At 26.7% G+C, this 17,785-nt stretch overlaps 2 protein-coding genes across 2 annotated transcripts; one reads left to right on the top strand and one right to left on the bottom strand.

Annotated features, from left to right (window-relative positions):
- Positions 1 to 1,561: 1,561 nt before the first annotated feature.
- Positions 1,562 to 2,533, top strand: LOC145836790 (uncharacterized). Its single transcript, XM_082944563.1, has one exon. It carries the CDS (start codon positions 1,562 to 1,564, stop codon positions 2,531 to 2,533), a length of 972 nt encoding a protein of 323 aa, XP_082800689.1.
- Positions 2,534 to 4,101: 1,568 nt separating this feature from the next.
- On the bottom strand, positions 4,102 to 4,773 carry LOC145836789 (uncharacterized). Its single transcript, XM_082944562.1, has one exon. It carries the CDS (start codon positions 4,771 to 4,773, stop codon positions 4,102 to 4,104), a length of 672 nt encoding a protein of 223 aa, XP_082800688.1.
- Positions 4,774 to 17,785: the final 13,012 nt, after the last annotated feature.

The following is a 17,785-nucleotide window of genomic DNA, read 5'->3' as shown; positions in this document are numbered from 1 at the left end:
CTCTTTATAAAAAGTGATCTTTATCAAAACATAAATACTTCTTAAATTATTTTTTCGTCCAATTTTAAATTAGAAATTTTTATTTTTTTATTTGTTTAGTATAACAAAATTATTTTTATATTAAGGTTATAAAAAAATGTCTGTAATAGTCAGTAACACTTGAAATACTTCATTAGTAATCATATTGCAATTTAAATTTTTAAGACAGCTGTTTCTGAAGTAAAACGTTTGTTTAAACTGCCGGGCAGTAGGGACTATCTAGTGTTCATTGCAACATATCGTTTTTCTTCAAAGCTCACTAACTTTAAACCAACGCTGTCAATTTTTAGTCAACGGAGAAACATTTTGTTAACAGACTTGCAGTTCTGTTTGTTTCAATGAGAAACCTAAACCATTTTTTTACAAGTATGATTTCAAAGTCTAAGGATGTTAGTTAATTAAATTTACAACATTTCTCTATCTTAATCGTTTCAATAAAAACATTTCTAAGCTTCATGCGTTTTTCGTTTATCAGTCCAAATGAAACGACATTTTAGACTTAAAAATCACAAAAAAAAGTCATGAATTTAATTAGTCTATTCTTATCCAAAACAAACTAAAACAGTTTCGTTTTGATGTGATAGAGATTGATTGTACTCTGATAGTGTTGATGAACTTTATATAATTGTTCAAGGCATATATAAAGAAATAGAATTTTAGAAAAAATAAATTCCATTTGAGTGGATTGAGTTTTTTAGAATAGTATCACTTTTGCCAACTTTTGTTATAAACAATTATCATTCGTCACCAACAATTTTTAGTTTTTGATTCAAATAAATAATTCTCACTAACACATTCTTTTTTTTTCAAAATTAGATAGAATATTTGCGAAAAACCTACCATAGCATATCGAAACCTACTAAATGGATTGATAACCGTTTAATGGTGTTTTTTATTTTTACTTGAACTCAATTACGCTAATCCTAAGCACATCTTACGGTCTTAATAATTGATGTTGATAATTTAAAGTTTTAAGGAAAGTTGTCTCTTTACAATTGGATAAAAAATATGAAAACACAATGTTTTCTTTTGTTGACCATGTTATTTCTTAGTAACAACCTTATGGTGAAAATAGCTTGAAAAAATACTTATTGAGACACGTCTAAAATTTTCAATTTCATGAAAAATTATTTAAACCTATTGTTGTAAAATAATTAGAGTATGTTTTTTTTTTATACAAAAAGCAAAAGGTGCCACACAACTACTTAAATGCATAAAAGGCAGAATACCATTGCTTTTATAAGCTGGATAATACTTAGTACTGCGTGTTAAAACTTCAGTCTTACCAAATGGTTTTAAGATGTTAAAAATAAAGCTAATATGAAAGAATAAAAAAGAAATGACTTAGTAAAAATTTAAGTAATGTCTTTGATTAACTACTTTTATTTATTTTAAGATACTTGAACTAATAATTAAACCTTATACAATAAAAAATATTAGTAAAGGTTACAAAAAAGAATTATTATTAGTTTAAATAAGCATTTCTTTTTAAGTTCCGTTTCGTTAACTTTAAATAAAAACAATGAGTTCAAAAAGTTTAAAAGAAGTTGTTGAGAAAGCAAATCAAAAAGTAGAGGGAGGTGAAGTATTAGATTCGGCACTCAAAAAGTATAAGTACGTAGAGGAGATTGCCCAATCAGGTGTGGCAAAAATAGAAAAGTACTTTAATGAAACCAAAAAAGAACATGTAGCAATTAAAGTATTTGAAGACAAAGAAAACGATGCCTTAAGAGAAATCGCAATATTGAAGGAAATAAGCAATGAAAATAACAAGCTATGCCTTTATCTTTTAGAATCTTTCCGTGAAGAAAATAAGTATTACCTCGTGACTCCTCTTCACGGGTTGAATATATCTGAATATCTATCTGCAAATAAGCTCGATGAAATGTATATCAAGGACTATTCTAAACAGCTAATTCAAGCTGTGAATTTTCTTCATCGACATAATATAGTTCATACTGATATCAAAGCAACTAACGTCGTGCTGTCTTCTTTTGAAAATGAATTGGTTGATGGAATCAAACTTATTGATTTGGGTAACGCTGAAAAGGAAGAAGATTTGAAAAAGGAAAATAAAGATAGATGGTTTATAAGTAAAGACTTTAGGTGTCCTGAAATGGCTTTATCTCTAAGATTGGATCGAAAAGTGGACGTATGGTCATTAGGATGTGTTATTTTTAGAATGTTCTTCAACAAAAAAATTATAAAAGTAAAAGACCACGATAGAAAAATCGTTAATCGTAGAATAGTTGAACAAGCAAAAAGTCTTTGTCCAGATGGTTGCAAAGAGATGATAGAAAATTCACCGGAATTTTTTACAAAAGATTTAGAAGAACCAAAGATTAGTTACCAGAAGAAGTTTGAAGATGCCTTTGATGGAACTTACGAAAATGAAGACTTGCTACTGGACCTACTTCAAAGTATGCTACAGTTTAACCCACAACTGAGAACTACTACTGATGCTGCTTTGAATCATGAATTTTTCCAACTTTGATTGTTTTATTATAAGTGCATAGTACTTATCATTGATTTGTTGTAAGCTTGTTTTTGATTATGCTCGCTTTCAAATTAGTTAATTTGATTTCGTTTAACAATGCTTTATAAGTTTGATTGTTTTACAAGATTTTTATTTAATGAAATAATTGTAACGCTTACAAATATTAGTAGTTTATTATCTCTTAATCTGTTCTCTTTTTATAAGAAAAGCTTTTATATTTTTGTACATTTGTATAATTTTGTTGTTGACTGTTAATAAACGAATAGTATAGGGATTTTGCAAATATAGTCTAGGGGAAGAGTTGCAGCTAAGTTGACTTAAATGTCTATTTATTTTTATTACTTTAAAAAAGGTGTTCACTCTAAACACACATTTTTTAAATACAAAAACACACTAAGCTGCAATTCTTAAAAGGAAGGCATCATAACTACTTGTTTGTAGATATGATGGGATGCACCTTTTGCAAAATTATGGCTATGCAAAGTGAATAACTTTAAAATTTTGCATAAATATAATTTTGCAAATGCCTGCACGTGGTCCTTCTGCTGTAGATTGGAATTGAGATCTTTTTAGATTCTCAAACCATTCTGACTGAAGTGCATCATTTTATTATTTTTTTTATAACATTAGAAAACTATAATCTCTTTGTTTACACTATGTTACTTTTATAAAAAAATAATTTTTGTAGACATAATGATAAAGTCATTAACAAAGTTTCAATATTTTTTCAATTCAGAAATAAATGACGTGACAGAAATATAAATTTTAGTTAATTTTTTAGATAAATTATTTTAACATTTTTCAGCTTGTATGACATATGTAAATAGTTTTTAATGTCTAATTTATTAGCATTTTATTGATAAAATGTTCAATATAAACAATTTTACTACTACTGTATTTGAAAATATCTTTGTATATAGCATAGAGCAATATATACAAAGTAAATACACTCTATAAAGAATACATAAGCATAATAGTCGATTAAATAGTACTCAGCTTAAAAAAGAGTTAGCAGGTGACTTAAGATAACCATTCTACCAAAAGCAAAGTATGTTGAAAACTAACATATTTAAGCCTTAAGAAATAAATATTTTTTTAAATTCTTCTCTTATATAATTAAGAAAGCGAAGAAGCTTGCGATATTTCTACATTTCTACTAAAGCTTTTTTTAAACGACTCTAGTTGTTTTAAGATTTCGGTTAAATGAACTCATTTAGAGAGAAACTTTTAATCATAAATTGTGTTATAATATGAAAGAATAATATAACTTTTAACAAGATTAAACAGTATTTGAAAAATTAATACAAAAACAATTTCTTAAAATAATAATACATATTTAATTTTAAGAAATTATATTGTAAAAGCCTATTTGTAATAATTAAACTAACTTCTTAGCATTTTAATAGACAAATAGATTATTCCTAAAAGTATTTTGATAAAAATTACTATAGAAAGTAATTATTTGATAATAAAAATCTTCGTCACTGAAAAAAGCCTTAATACGCCACTAAAATCATTTATACAATTATTTGGCACTTAGCTAGTCAATTAATACTTCAAATTTATTAACAAAATGGTACAACTGTACAGGAAAAACATTGAACATTTTTGGTAATTTCACACAGTTCCTCCGACCACTCGTCTTTATCAACATCATAAACAACCAAACTAGGTTCAGTAAAACGAAACACAAAAATTTTACTGCCAAATGAAACAGCTCTACTCATTCGTCTAGATTTTAGATTCGGTTCTTTTAAGGCAACAAACTTGTTACAAACGCTGTCAAAGACCTCGCAAAAATCGTGTTCGCAGATGACGTAATACTTGTTTCTTACCGCAACTGCGCTGTGCCTGCTTTTGCTTTCCATCATGCTGGGCATCGGCGACCAAGTGTCGGTGATGACGTCATACGACTTAACCGTTTCCGAGTAATTTTCATCTTCTTCATCTTCCCCGCCGCAAACCACGATTCTTCCTTGGAAAACGGCGCACGCCGCATGCTGGCGCGCTTCGCTCATCTCCGTGACTCCCTTCCAAGCGCGGCTTGTTGCATCAAACTTCAAGCAGGAGTCGGTCACGTACCATCGGTAACAGCCGCCTAGTAAATATATTTCGTTCATGAAAGCGCAGCAGCAAAATGAACTTCGTCCTCCGTTGTCGTCTATTTGTGAAACTTTCTCCCAAGTATTCGTTTTCGCAATGTATTTTTCAATGGTAGTTTTGTCTTCCTTAAACATGTAGTTACCTGCTGCTATTGCATAAATTTCTCCTTTCAAACAAACCACTCGGTTAAAACTCGGTCCGTTGTTAGTCAGTTAGAAATTTTTAAGTAACGCAATTTAAAAAAAACTTGTATTATTTAAGCAAGCAAATAAAATTAGATATTTTTACTTTTCTCTACTCTTTCGAGTGCAATCAAATATCTTGGTATGTTTTCATTTGCAATGAACTCATCTTAATTATTCAAACCATCGATCTTCTTTACTATGAATCGTCCGTTGTCAGTCTGTCGAAAAAAAAAAGACGAATACGAAAATAAACAGTAATAAAGCTGCATACTAAATTTAAGAATAGTAAAAATTTCAATATGATACTAGTTTTACCTGTTCTGTCTTAAACTTAAAAACTACAGCCGCATTTAACTATAAGTTTTTAAGTTAATTTTTTGAATGTTTTTCTAACTGTCATTTTTTAAGTATGCAAATAGTAAATATACTACTAATTATTATTGGCAGCATTTTAGTTACAAAACGTTTTCCAGATAATTTCCTTTTTTCTGTAAAACTAAAAGACTATTTTAATCTGCAGATAAATCAATTTTAGAAGTACAATTTTCATTTTGACTTTGAAAGAAAACAGTAAATTTTTAAATAAAAATACGAAAGACAGCTTAGTGTTTTGTGAACAGTTCTCCATGGTATTAACATAGATGAGCATATAAAAAATATGTTTTGATCTGAAAAGTTAATAACAATGTAAACATTTGATTTAAAAAAAAGCTTTTTATTATTGGCTTAGTATTTTATAGCTAATAAATAATTATAAAAAATCTTCTGATGTATTGAGTCCTTACCAAAAAGTTAGTTAGATGTGAATTTTATAAAAATTTAAAATGCAGCAAAGAGATAACTAAAGGTTATCGGTTTAAAAAAAACAGTTCCAAGTCGCAAGCGGATCCATAGTTTCTTAACTTAAAATATTATTTTTTTAAAATGTTAAACTTAAAACTAATTTCAAAACGTTTTTGAATAATTTCAAGAAGAGAAAAAAAAATTAAGCTAAAAATTTGTAAAACTAAATTATTTGTGCAAAGTACATTTTTTCAGCTATACAAAAGTAGTAACTAATAACTTTTTTTTAAACAAGTACAAAAATTAAATCGTAACTAATAAATATTTTGTATCTCTAAAACTTTAGATATTTGCACTTGTGAAATTTCGAAAATAATTTGTAGAATTAGCTATTGGTATTAAACTAAAAAAATTACACTTATGTTATAGAGAGGTACTTAAACGTAGCACTTATTTATCTGTATTCTATAACCAAATACTTTAGTTAGTTGATTAGTCAAATTAAAACTTAATTTGATAGCTTTTAGCAATAAAAAAATGTTTGAGTAACGAGTTTTAGCTTATAAAATAGGCGGTTTGTAAAAGGTTATTAATTTATTCTCGAGATTTGTTCTTAGTTGTAAGTTGATAGTTAAACACATCTTGTCGTTAAAATTACATTTAATATTATTCCAGACAAATTAAATGAGATACATTATAGATAAAACTTTTTCGAAAATTATTCTACTATATAGTAGTATTGAACACTAATAATTAAACCCTTATATACTGTAATAAAACTTTTAATAACTACTTAAAACAGTTAAAATTTTAGACCGAAATGATTATACTAAAATATGTGCTCAAAATTAATTTTAAAGTATTAAACGTATGTTTTACAAAAATTTTACGAAAGTTTATAATGTCTCTATAAAAACATATTACCTAAAAAATATCAAAATTTAATATTAATGCTTTGATCGACCTTATAAATAATTACTTTGACAGATTAAGTTCGTTTAATTTGTACTTCGAACATTTTAACAAAACTGCTGTGCAAAAGATTTATAGCTAACTGGTATGTTTTAAACTAGTGCAGTTAAACGAGAGAAAGTATCTGAAGATTTACCAATAACACTATTGATTTCTGTTTCCAATGTTTTTAGCTACATTTGAGCCAAGTTGAACGTAGTTATTTTGGGAACGGGTCTAAATTGCACGAAGGGTCAAACTGTGACTAGTGGACTCTATCTCACAACCTCCCGCTCACAGAACAGCTTAACAATCGCTGAATTACACATCGATTTTAAATTGATCCTCAACGCTAGTATATAATGTTAATATAATATTATATGATTCGATTTTTATAAAACAAATAAAGAGATCTTAACTACTAGGAGAGAAATATTGTATTTGTTCTTTCAAGATTATATTATGCAAACTATGTTTCGGTCAAAAACCTCGTCAGCGCTTAAATAATAAATCTTATTCAAACATAATAATTCAATCATACGTTAAAAAAAAACTTTATTTAGAGTAAATTAATTTAAAAATAACTATATTATAAATGGTTATTGTACTTTTCATTTCAAATATACTTACAAAAAAACAATTGTTTGTCTAACACAACACTTTTACGTTATTATAAAAATGTGCTCAAAGCAATTTGAATCAATCTTGTTTGTATTTTATTTTAAATTTCAAGTTTTTTTTTTGTGATGCTTGATTGTCGAGCTTCTCGTAATTCATTTAACTTGAGGTCAAAATTAAACTTTAGATTTATAATGATTAGTATATTTTTACCAATAAAAAAAAATGCTTGGTGGAGTTTGAATGAATCTCGTTTGTAATTTAATTTAAATTTCAAGTTTATTTGTGATACTTGATAATGGGGTATCTTGTAAATTGTTTAACTTGAGGTAAATTAAACTTTATATTTATAATGGTTAGTAAATTTTTATCAAAAAATATAATAATAAACGTGTGCTTAAAATTATTTTCAAAGTAATAAATATATGTTTTACAAAAGTTTTACGAATGTTTTATATGTCTCTAAAAAATTTTATTACCTAAAAAATATCAAATTTGATTTTAATGTTTTGATCGACCTTATAAACCATTACTTTGACAGTTTAAGTTCGTTTTATATGAATTTCGAAAATTTTAACAAAACTGCTGTGCAAAAGATTTATAGCTAACTGGTATGTTTTAAACTAGTGCAGTTAAACGAGAGAAAGTGCCTGAAGATTTACCAATAACACTATTGATTTCTATTTTCAATGTTTTTAGTTACATTTGAGCCAAGTTGTACGTAGTTATTTTGGGAACGGGTCTAAATTGCACGAAGGGTCAAACTGTGAATAGTGGACTCTATCTCACAACCTCCCGCTCACAGAACAGCTTAATAATTGCTGAATTACACATCAATTTTAAATTGATCCTCAACGCTAGTATATAATGTTAATATAATATTATATGCTTCGATTTTTATAAAACAAATAAAGAGATCTCAACTACTAGAAGAGAAATAATGTATTTGTTCTTTCAAGATTATATCATGCAAACTATGTTTTGGTCAAAAACCTCGTTAGCGCTTAAATAATAAATCTTATTCAAACATAAATCTTCAATAATACGTTAACAAAAAACTTTAATTTAAATTTAAAGTAAAGTAATTTAAAAATAACTATATTATAAATGGTTATTGTACTTTTCATTTCAAATATACTTACAAAAAAACTATTGTTTGTCTAACACAATACTTTCACGTGATTTACGTTATTATAAAAATGTGCTCATAGCAATTTGAATGAATCTCGTTTGTAATTTAATTTGAATTTTAGTTATACTTCGTGATACTTGATTGTTGAGCTTCTCGTAATTCGTTTAACTTAAGGTCTAAATTAAACATTATATTCATAATGATTAGTACACTGTTATCAAAAAAATAATGCCTGGTGCAATTTGAATGAATCTCGTTTGTAATTTAATTTAAATTTCAAGTATATTTTGTAATACTTGATTATGGGGTATTTCGTAAATTGTTTAACTTGAGGTAAATTAAACTTTATATTCATAATGATTAGTATATTTATCATGTGGAACTTGATCATGAGGAATCAGTTATTTAATCGAGGTGTACATAAGCAGCCGAGCGAATGAAATAGCAAGTTTTACCGACTTCATGTCAAGAAGAAAGCAGCTTCACGTCACTTAGCGCTTTGAGCATAAGCCGCCATTTTGGAAATCTAGCTGATCCCCGTCAAAACCTCTCTTGAAGCTTTGAGCATAAGCTACCATCTTGAAAAATCTAGATGATCTCCACCAAAACCTTCTTATTCAAGTATTTGCTTTTTTAAAACATTTACTTTAAACTTTACTTCATAACTTCGTAGTTTTTATACCTTGTTCTATACACATTTTGTATACCTACTTTAGCAACGTCGATTTGAGTTGTTAACGTGCAATACTCATAAGTTTACGCATACTGTAGCAGACAAACTGTCCTCCAGCAAAAAAATCCAGTTTGGGTCAATTTGAACATTGAACTCTACGTATAAGCCCACACATTCAGTGGCATAAATTTATTTCATCTATTTTTCTCTTCTTAATTTCAATATTGTATCTTTTCATCTCGCGCGCTCTTCAGCCGGTGTCAACGAGGAATTATAAGTCCCTACGTTCTGAACCAGTAAACTGTACGAGCAACCATTTGTTACAGCACAACTAGAATCGCGAACTGCAAGAAGCCTTAGAAAGTAGTAAACACTTCTTAATGTGCCTTTTATTTTGTTGTATAATGAAGCATATATATACTTGTTAGTCTATATTTAAACTAATCTTATAAGTAAAATGAAGAGGCTATTAGCTCTTAAATCCTCTCGCACACGGTCGCAGACAGAGGTAGCAACTAAAGATAAAGATGGGCCCGAAGCTATTGCGAATCTGGCTCCTGTCGAAACTGCCGAATCTCTTTCAGAGGTGGTTTCAAATAAAGCTAGAGACCTAAGTAGCCTGGAGTACATCAAGCTCAGTTGATACATAAGCCCAAAAGAAAAAAGCAAATCAATATACTGAATATACTCCGAGATCACGAGTTGAATTTGATAACATTTGTTAAACTACAATATTGTTTACAATATTTCAATCTTTACATGATCTTTATCATAGTAACAAAGTTGTTTTATTGTTTATTATCTTATTTTTATAATAGCTCACAGAACATCAATTTAAAAAAACAGTTAATCTCTATCAAAAATCGTGCCGGTGTGCGGACTTGAACACTTATAATATTGAAAACTTTAATTATGAACAAATATAAACTAAATACTCATTCAAAATAAGAATTAAAACAAATGGAAAACAGGGTCAGCCTCTTAAAGTATATTTTAATCATTTAAAAACTGTTAGTATAAGTCAGCTATTGATATAATAAAATTTTTAACTATAATTCATAGTTTAACAGCTAAAGTTATAGTTAGCTTGAATATAAAAAAAATGTACTAGTTAGTTACTCATAAAAACTATCGTTTAAAACTTATAAGTGACTCTTAACCTTATAAAACTAATAGGAGTATATTAGGTTAACATAATCAATAAAAACAGAAGCTGTTGAATTATAAACTCATCAGGTGTAGTACAATTGCAGTTATTAAAAACTGAATGGCTGTTAGACTGTTCACATTGTTTCACAATGTTCTAAAATTCGTAAGAACTAGCTCTCCCTATCGGAAATAAGTACAATTTTGCTAAAGGTTTAAACGAAAAAAAGTTTCAACAACAAAAAAAGTAACTTTTAACTATCTTGACAAAAATAAATAGATATACAACTCGACTATTATTTTTAGGCAACATAGGCAACAAACCAAAACTTTCAAGTTGAAGCTTTAAAGCGTAGTTGCCAGAATTCAATCATCTAAAACCAAACGTATTCGAAATTAGTACAAAATCAATTTTTAAAAATATGGCAACCTTACTTAACAGTACTTATTTTATCTAAATGAGGTTTTTATTAACTGTCGTATTTAGTAAAATGTAGCACAGTTGTCAGGCTATACATATGTCAAGTATTTCTCCAAATGTTGGAAAACTTATAAGTTTTTTTAGTATTAATACAAGCTAGATACTATTAATACTAGTATACTATCAATCATGATGTCATTTCTAATTATTACGTCACTCTACTAAGTATTCTATATTTTCCTAATTTTGTATACTGGACACAGTTTACAAGAAATTCTCTTTTTTGGATTTGTTAAAAAAATTGCATAAGAACGTGGTACATAAAATGAATTCAAATAAAGATCTAAGATTAATTTTAATGATAAAATAATCATTTTATAAGCAGTGAAAATAAAACTAAGACCAAGTTTTTAAACATTAGTTAAGATAAAAAGTTATGGTCCATTGGCAATTGTTACTAATATCCACAACACATTGTAAAAACTATATCGAGCGTGTTAAATATGAACCTCAATCAGTAATCAAAGAGTTATTAAATATTCTACGTATTTTTGAAAGATGTAAAAAACTAACTGTTAGCATATATACAAAAATAAGTTACTCAGCTGATTAAAGAAATTCAATTAATCTTTTTAGCAAAAGCAAAGTAAAGTGAAATCTAAACGGCTACAAAATCCCTAAATAGTTTATTTAAACTTGTTATATTTTAGGCAAAAAACTAATGCAAATTACATAGAATAAAAATTGTTTTAGACATGGAATTCTAACAGGCGACGATACAGCGTGCCAATAAGATTAACTCAAGAAACCTTTAGCAACAACGTAAAACAACAATGTCACATAAAATTAGTTCCATAGTATTGTTGAACTTGATTTAGAGTATAATATCAGGATTATTTACTACAAATATACATAATTTGTAATAAATATCCAGCTTATAATACTAGAAACCACAGTTTGAATATGAAACTTTGTATTTTAAATATTTGCTCATTATATGATGGCAGTAATTACGTGTTTTAAAAACTTATAGTTTAAATCAATTTAAGAACAAAAATCTTTAGAAAGCACAACAAACTAAATACTGATTTATCACAGATATGAATTCAATATTAAACGATATTGAAAACATAAAAATCTCAGAAGTTATCAAATTAAAACTTAAGAGTATCTAAAATCATGAACTGGTACAAAAAAGATTATAAAATGGCTTTAAGATGCACAAAAAAATGCACACTCAAGCTTAATTTACAACGTATATTCGACAACAAATAAGATACGGTTAACACAAGAAATAAAGTTTTCAAAAACATACAATAGAACCTGAGAAAGATATAAAAATAATGTTCAATGCAAACAAAAATAAAACAAAGGTAAGAACAAAACTTGTAACTGCACAAATAAAAATTAATTTTTAAAGAAATAAGTATGTCATTTATGTATCAAAATAAAAATACATGACTAACAAATTTATCCCTTAAATAGTGTATTTAAATTTGTTATATTTTAGGCAACAAACTAATGCAAATAAGACAAAATAAAAATTGTTTTAGACATTGAATTTTAACAGGCGACGATAGCACGTACAAACAAGATTAATTCAAGAAACCCATAGCAACAACATAAAACAACAATGTCACTCTGAATTAGTTCCATAGTATCGTTGAACTTGATTAAGAGTATAATATCGGGATTATTTACTACAGATATGCACAGTTTGTAATAAATATCCAGCTTATAATACTAAAAACCACAGTGTGAATATGAAACTTTTATTTTAAATATTTGCTCATTATATGATGGCAGTAATTAACTGTATTAAAAACTTAAATTAATTTAAGAACAAAAATTTTTAGAAAGCACAACAAACTAATTACTGATGTCAATATTCAACGAGACTGAAAATCTAAAAATCCCAGAAATTGTTAAATCAAAACTTAAATCATCGGAAAGACTAGTAAAAGCTAAACAACGACAAAAACTGAAAATTTACTTTATTTTATTCAATTTATACTTGGACAGAGAGTAGAATTTAACTACAAAAAACAAAATTAAACTACATTAACGAACTAGACTTTATAAACAAACGCTATCAATTCGAGAGGAACTGCAGAAAAGTTATAAAATAATCTTCGAAATTATCACTCAAAAATGATCAAGTTTTAGTTTTTTTAAGGTAAGTCATAAGCAAAACATGTTTATTAAACCATGTGGTTTTGTAAACTAAAACTTATCCAATGGGTTACGACCCCATAAGATTTGCAAAAATAATTGTGTTGTTTACAATGAATGCTACAACGTAAATAGTTACAGAAATATAAAAATAAGAACTAATGAAAGTTAGAATTTTATTTTGGTAAGAAATAGTCAGAAATTTTAAAAGAAGATCGGCGATAAAAACATACGTAGAAAAATGTCTTCATTACTTTAAAATGTAAGTAGTATTACGGCTAAGCAAGCAAAAATAAGATATAAAGTTTGATGAAAATATACACGCATCAAAAACATATGAATATGAGGATACTAAATGTTTTCAAGCTAATTGAAAGTAAGTCTATGCCATTTAGACAATACAGTTATCTTACATACAAAAAAAAACTTTGTTTAAATGGTACTACAAAAACTACTGTTTAGTTGGCATAATTGTTGTTGGTTAAAATACCATTTTTATCAATTTGTTATTCTTATTTGGGTAGGAACACTTTTATAGTGTAAATATATATATTCAACTTTACAAAGACCATAAAACTAGACTTTAAAAATCATAGTAAGGAATTATTAACATTTTACTTAAACAGACAGGTTATCCATTGATTTTAGAGTAAAATGAATATATTTTAATGCAAAACATTGGATACAATAACAAAAACCAGCACAACAAAATGATGATAAATGATAAAATCATCAGATTTATTTGTAGTTCGAGTATTAGTTTTGTAAGGTAATATAACATGAATATAACAAAAATGTGTGTACCAAATTGTAATATTAGGAATACTAAACAATTAATAAGTGTATAATTTGTTGATGAAGTCTGAAATTTAAAAATAACAATATAACTAATAGTTGAAAACCGTAAATATTTATATACAAGAGTTTAACAAAGATAAATATTACCCATTACTACTTATAATCTTAATGTAATTAGTGCTGCTAATGTTTGTATCATGTATATACTTCGCCAATAAAGCATTTCATACCTAAACATTATCTAAAACAAGTAAGAAATAGTAAGTTTATCTAAAGGAAACTACCTTAATATGACGTAATAATCTGCAAGCTCAAAAAAATAAAAATTTATCATGGTCTTTTGTTGCTTATTAACAAAATTCAAGAACTTAATGTGGAAAAAAGCAGAAAAAGAAAGAAAAAGCATAATTAATGCAAGTGATTTGTAAAATTCTTTAATTTTATATGGAAAAAAATGCGACGAAATTAATTCATGTAGTAGTAGTAGCATAAATTAAAAACAAGTCGCACATGAGTAAATTATATCTGTTATCTTTCATACAATATTAGAGTGAAATTAGTCTGTTATATCTTAACTTGTAGCGGAAATTAAGTTTAGTTGCACTTAGGAAGTTTGAGCACATTTACTCGTACTTCCAAGTCATAACTTATTTGGTTAATTGCAAACATAAAAAAAAGACTTAGGTAAAATACTTAAAAGTTGAATAATAATAATTGACTAAAATACTTGACCGCTACCAAAGTAAGTTTAAAAGCATCTCAAACTTAACATAATTATCAAATTACAGTTTTTTTTGCGTAGAGACATACTTGGTGTTAAGCATCATACAAATAACGAAGTTCATAACTAAAAGTAGTTGATACGGAGTACTTTAGATTTTAATTAAAAAACATAAATACTATAAACGAGATAAAATCACTCACAATTACAATAAACTACTACAAGGCATAAAACTTAAACTTTAAGATTGTTAACAATATATCTACATTAATTTAAGTTGGTTGAAAACCATAACAAAAACACACCTTAAACTTAACATATAAACCAAACAAATAAGAAGTAAAGGGTTAAAAGTTTAGGGTAAATACATAAAGCCCATAAGCATACCTTACTTTAAATGCGTACTTAACAGTTTTGAGAAACTCTATAATTTCTACACAGATAAAACAAGTTGTCTTTATTGTTTTAAAGTATGAAAATGCAAAACAAGCAGAAGACTTATAATTAGTTTTCATAAATTTAGAATAGTAAATCAAACAGACGCTCATTAAAAGCATACAAAACTGAGAAGACTTATTTGAACCGTGAAACTAGACTGAAAAACTGACAAAGCTTTAAATAAGTATTGTTAATGAAATAAGGTTAAAAAATTATAAAAACCAGCACAACAAGATGATAACTAATAATAAAACACTAATAACTGACTGTAGTTCGAAGATTATTAGTAGAGAATAATAACAATTTTTCACTAAATAAGAATACTTACTAATGATAACAAATAATAAAAAAATTAACAAAATCTTATGAAAAACAGTACATATTTTAAAGAGTGTTAATGAGTACCAAATTTGAGTACGAATTACTATGAAGGAGAATAATATAACTATATGGAAAATTTTAGCTCAGTTTCTATTTAAAGACAATTAAATTTACAAACTATGTATTTAGTTTGATGTTAACTACAGCTAAAAAATTTAGTATTACTAAGAAAATATATTGAGTTAATAAGAGTGCAGTGTATCCTATTTAAGTTTTAAAACAATAGGAAGCTGGACCCTGTAACATTAAAATAAGTAGAGATGGTCAAAATTTACTTAACCAAGAAAGCTTTCAAATTGATTTCAAAATCCACACGTGTGAAGAAACAAAATGTTTGTAAAAAAACGTAAAATAATCGCCACGGATCTTAATCAAAAAACTTAATTGAGTAACATAAAGATCAAGTGTTTAATTTTGTCGAAAAAGTAAAAGCATAAATATAATAAATTTATATTTTAATGAGATTTTAAAGCAATTTATTTATATTTTAGTATTTTGCAGCATAAACAACCTATTAAACAAGGCAACTCAACAGATTAAACCTGAAGAATAAAACAAAACGTTATAAATAAAAGCATTAAGCTTATTGTGTTAAAGGACGTATACTTTAGAAAGAAGAATAAACACAAATGCTGAAAATTCAAATACTTAATTACTGTACGATTAACAACAAGCTATAATGTTAAGTTTAATAATAACAAAGTGATCAAGCCTGGTACAGTTGATCGTAATCAGTAATGAGTAGAATATTAAATATTTAATTAAATGAAAAAGTTAGTTTTACAATACATCTTACTTTGTTGTATATATAAATGTTGTGCGTGGATATCTCTATCAGTCTTAGTATAATACTACTAATAAGTTTCAAGTACAATATAATTTACTTTTTAATTAAAACTGAATGAGAGCGCTAAAAACTTAGAATACAATCAATCAAATGAAGTCGTGATTTTAACATTTTTAACTTAAGTAAAATACAAATAAAACAAAATAGCTTTAAACGTTAGATTATGATCAAACTTGACTAATTCAAGAGATATCATTCAAAAGGTTTTTTAAATCAACAGTTAAACATGTTAATCGTCTAAATAAACTAAATCTTAAATGAAGAAAACTGCGTGATATACAAACAAAATAGTAAAAACACAATACTAGCCATAAAATATAAGACATATACGATTTTAATTCAAGTTTTAACTTTATAAATCATGCTACCGGTCGAGCGAAGGCTAAAACATTTATTCAAAATTTACTTCATTTGAAAGAAAACTATATTTTTAAATATTTTAGTTTACTTTACTTATTTTAGACTTAATAATCACAAATATTATATAGTTTTATATATTAAGTCGGATTTAATATTAAGTATTTTACCTATTATTCACTATTATCTGTAGAAAATATTTCATTTTAATGAAAACTTGTATACACCTACTTTACTCTATGCTTCTATTCTTTTATTACAGTAATTATATTTTTACAGAACCCAGTTGAAGTGTGTTGATTCGCACACAGAAACATATGTTGGTACAATAAAGGAAGATTACTGTACAATCTGTTTTTATTTTTAAATAGATCAATTGTTAAAGATATTTAATTATAGTCAAAATTGACTGAAATTACCGTACATGGGAGATAATTCTTGAGTCTTTCATTAAAATATGCTTAATTTAATAACAATATAAGATAATATTTTCTACTTTTGGGTTATGTCAACTTCTAAACCAATACTTGTCTAATGAAAATGACTTTAAGTAAAATTTTACAAGCGAAAAAAAAGAAATGTATTTAAACTACGGTAACATGACCATATTTGAGTATATTTTAAGCTTTACCTTTTACGCACTAATTTTAAATTTAGAATAGTCGTAGAATCGAGAATACCAGTATAAACTATAAAATTTTAACTTAGCTGATTACACTTTAAACATAAGTTTACTTTAGGCATGTTTACTGTAAAAAATTAACATTGTAATGTATCATAAATGTTAGCACAACTGTGTTTGTATAGTTCTTTAGTAAGGGCAAGCTATAAAACAAATTAGTTAGTACTTCAGTCAGAAAGCATGTTTTATACATATTTTATATATATTTTACTAACTTTATTGCAGTACTTAAGTAAGTACTTCGACCAATAGGATGTAGCTAAAATTTAGGGCTTTTACCTACTTTAAACGGGTTATCTGAACAATTAAACAAAAAAATTCATAAAATACTTTTGAATTCCACACTTGTGAAGAAAAAATAAAGTTTGTAAAACAACGTAAAAGAATCGCCACGTAGCTTACTCAGAAAATAAAAATGTATGACCTAATGTTAAACTTGGCTAAAGAAGAAAGTAAAAATATAAAGAATAAAATAATTAATAAATAAAAATTAAAGTAATACTTCGCAAGCATAAACAACCAATAAATAACAAACAAGGTAACTACAACAGACTAAAACATAAAAACGAAAAATTAAAGCAAATTGTGTGAATATTTTACAAAGAAAAATATACACAAAGGTTGATCAACGTAACCTCGGAAGTGTGAAGTACAAGTAAACAATAATTTGTTTTTTTGATCTAACTAAAGGACGAGTAAGAATATCATTCATTAAAAAAAAAACTAGTAGGGCTTGGTACAATTGATGTTACTCTGCCATTATTAGAAAGTTTTTTGCTTTAAAAGGTAGTTTATAAATATAACTTGCATATATTAGCAAAAACCTAATAAATTGATAAAA

Source organism: Thalia democratica, chromosome 5 (assembly GCF_965202585.1).
Source record: "Thalia democratica chromosome 5, ktThaDemo2.hap1.1, whole genome shotgun sequence".
NCBI classification, from domain to species: domain Eukaryota; kingdom Metazoa; phylum Chordata; class Thaliacea; order Salpida; family Salpidae; genus Thalia; species Thalia democratica.
This window is presented reverse-complemented; position numbering and strand designations above follow the sequence as displayed.

Bases quoted from the DNA above. Each gene is read 5' to 3' on its own strand.
- LOC145836790 (XM_082944563.1), top strand. From the start codon at position 1,562: ATGAGTTCAAAAAGTTTAAAAGAAGTTGTTGAGAAAGCAAATCAAAAA.
- LOC145836789 (XM_082944562.1), bottom strand. From the start codon at position 4,773: ATGTTTAAGGAAGACAAAACTACCATTGAAAAATACATTGCGAAAACG.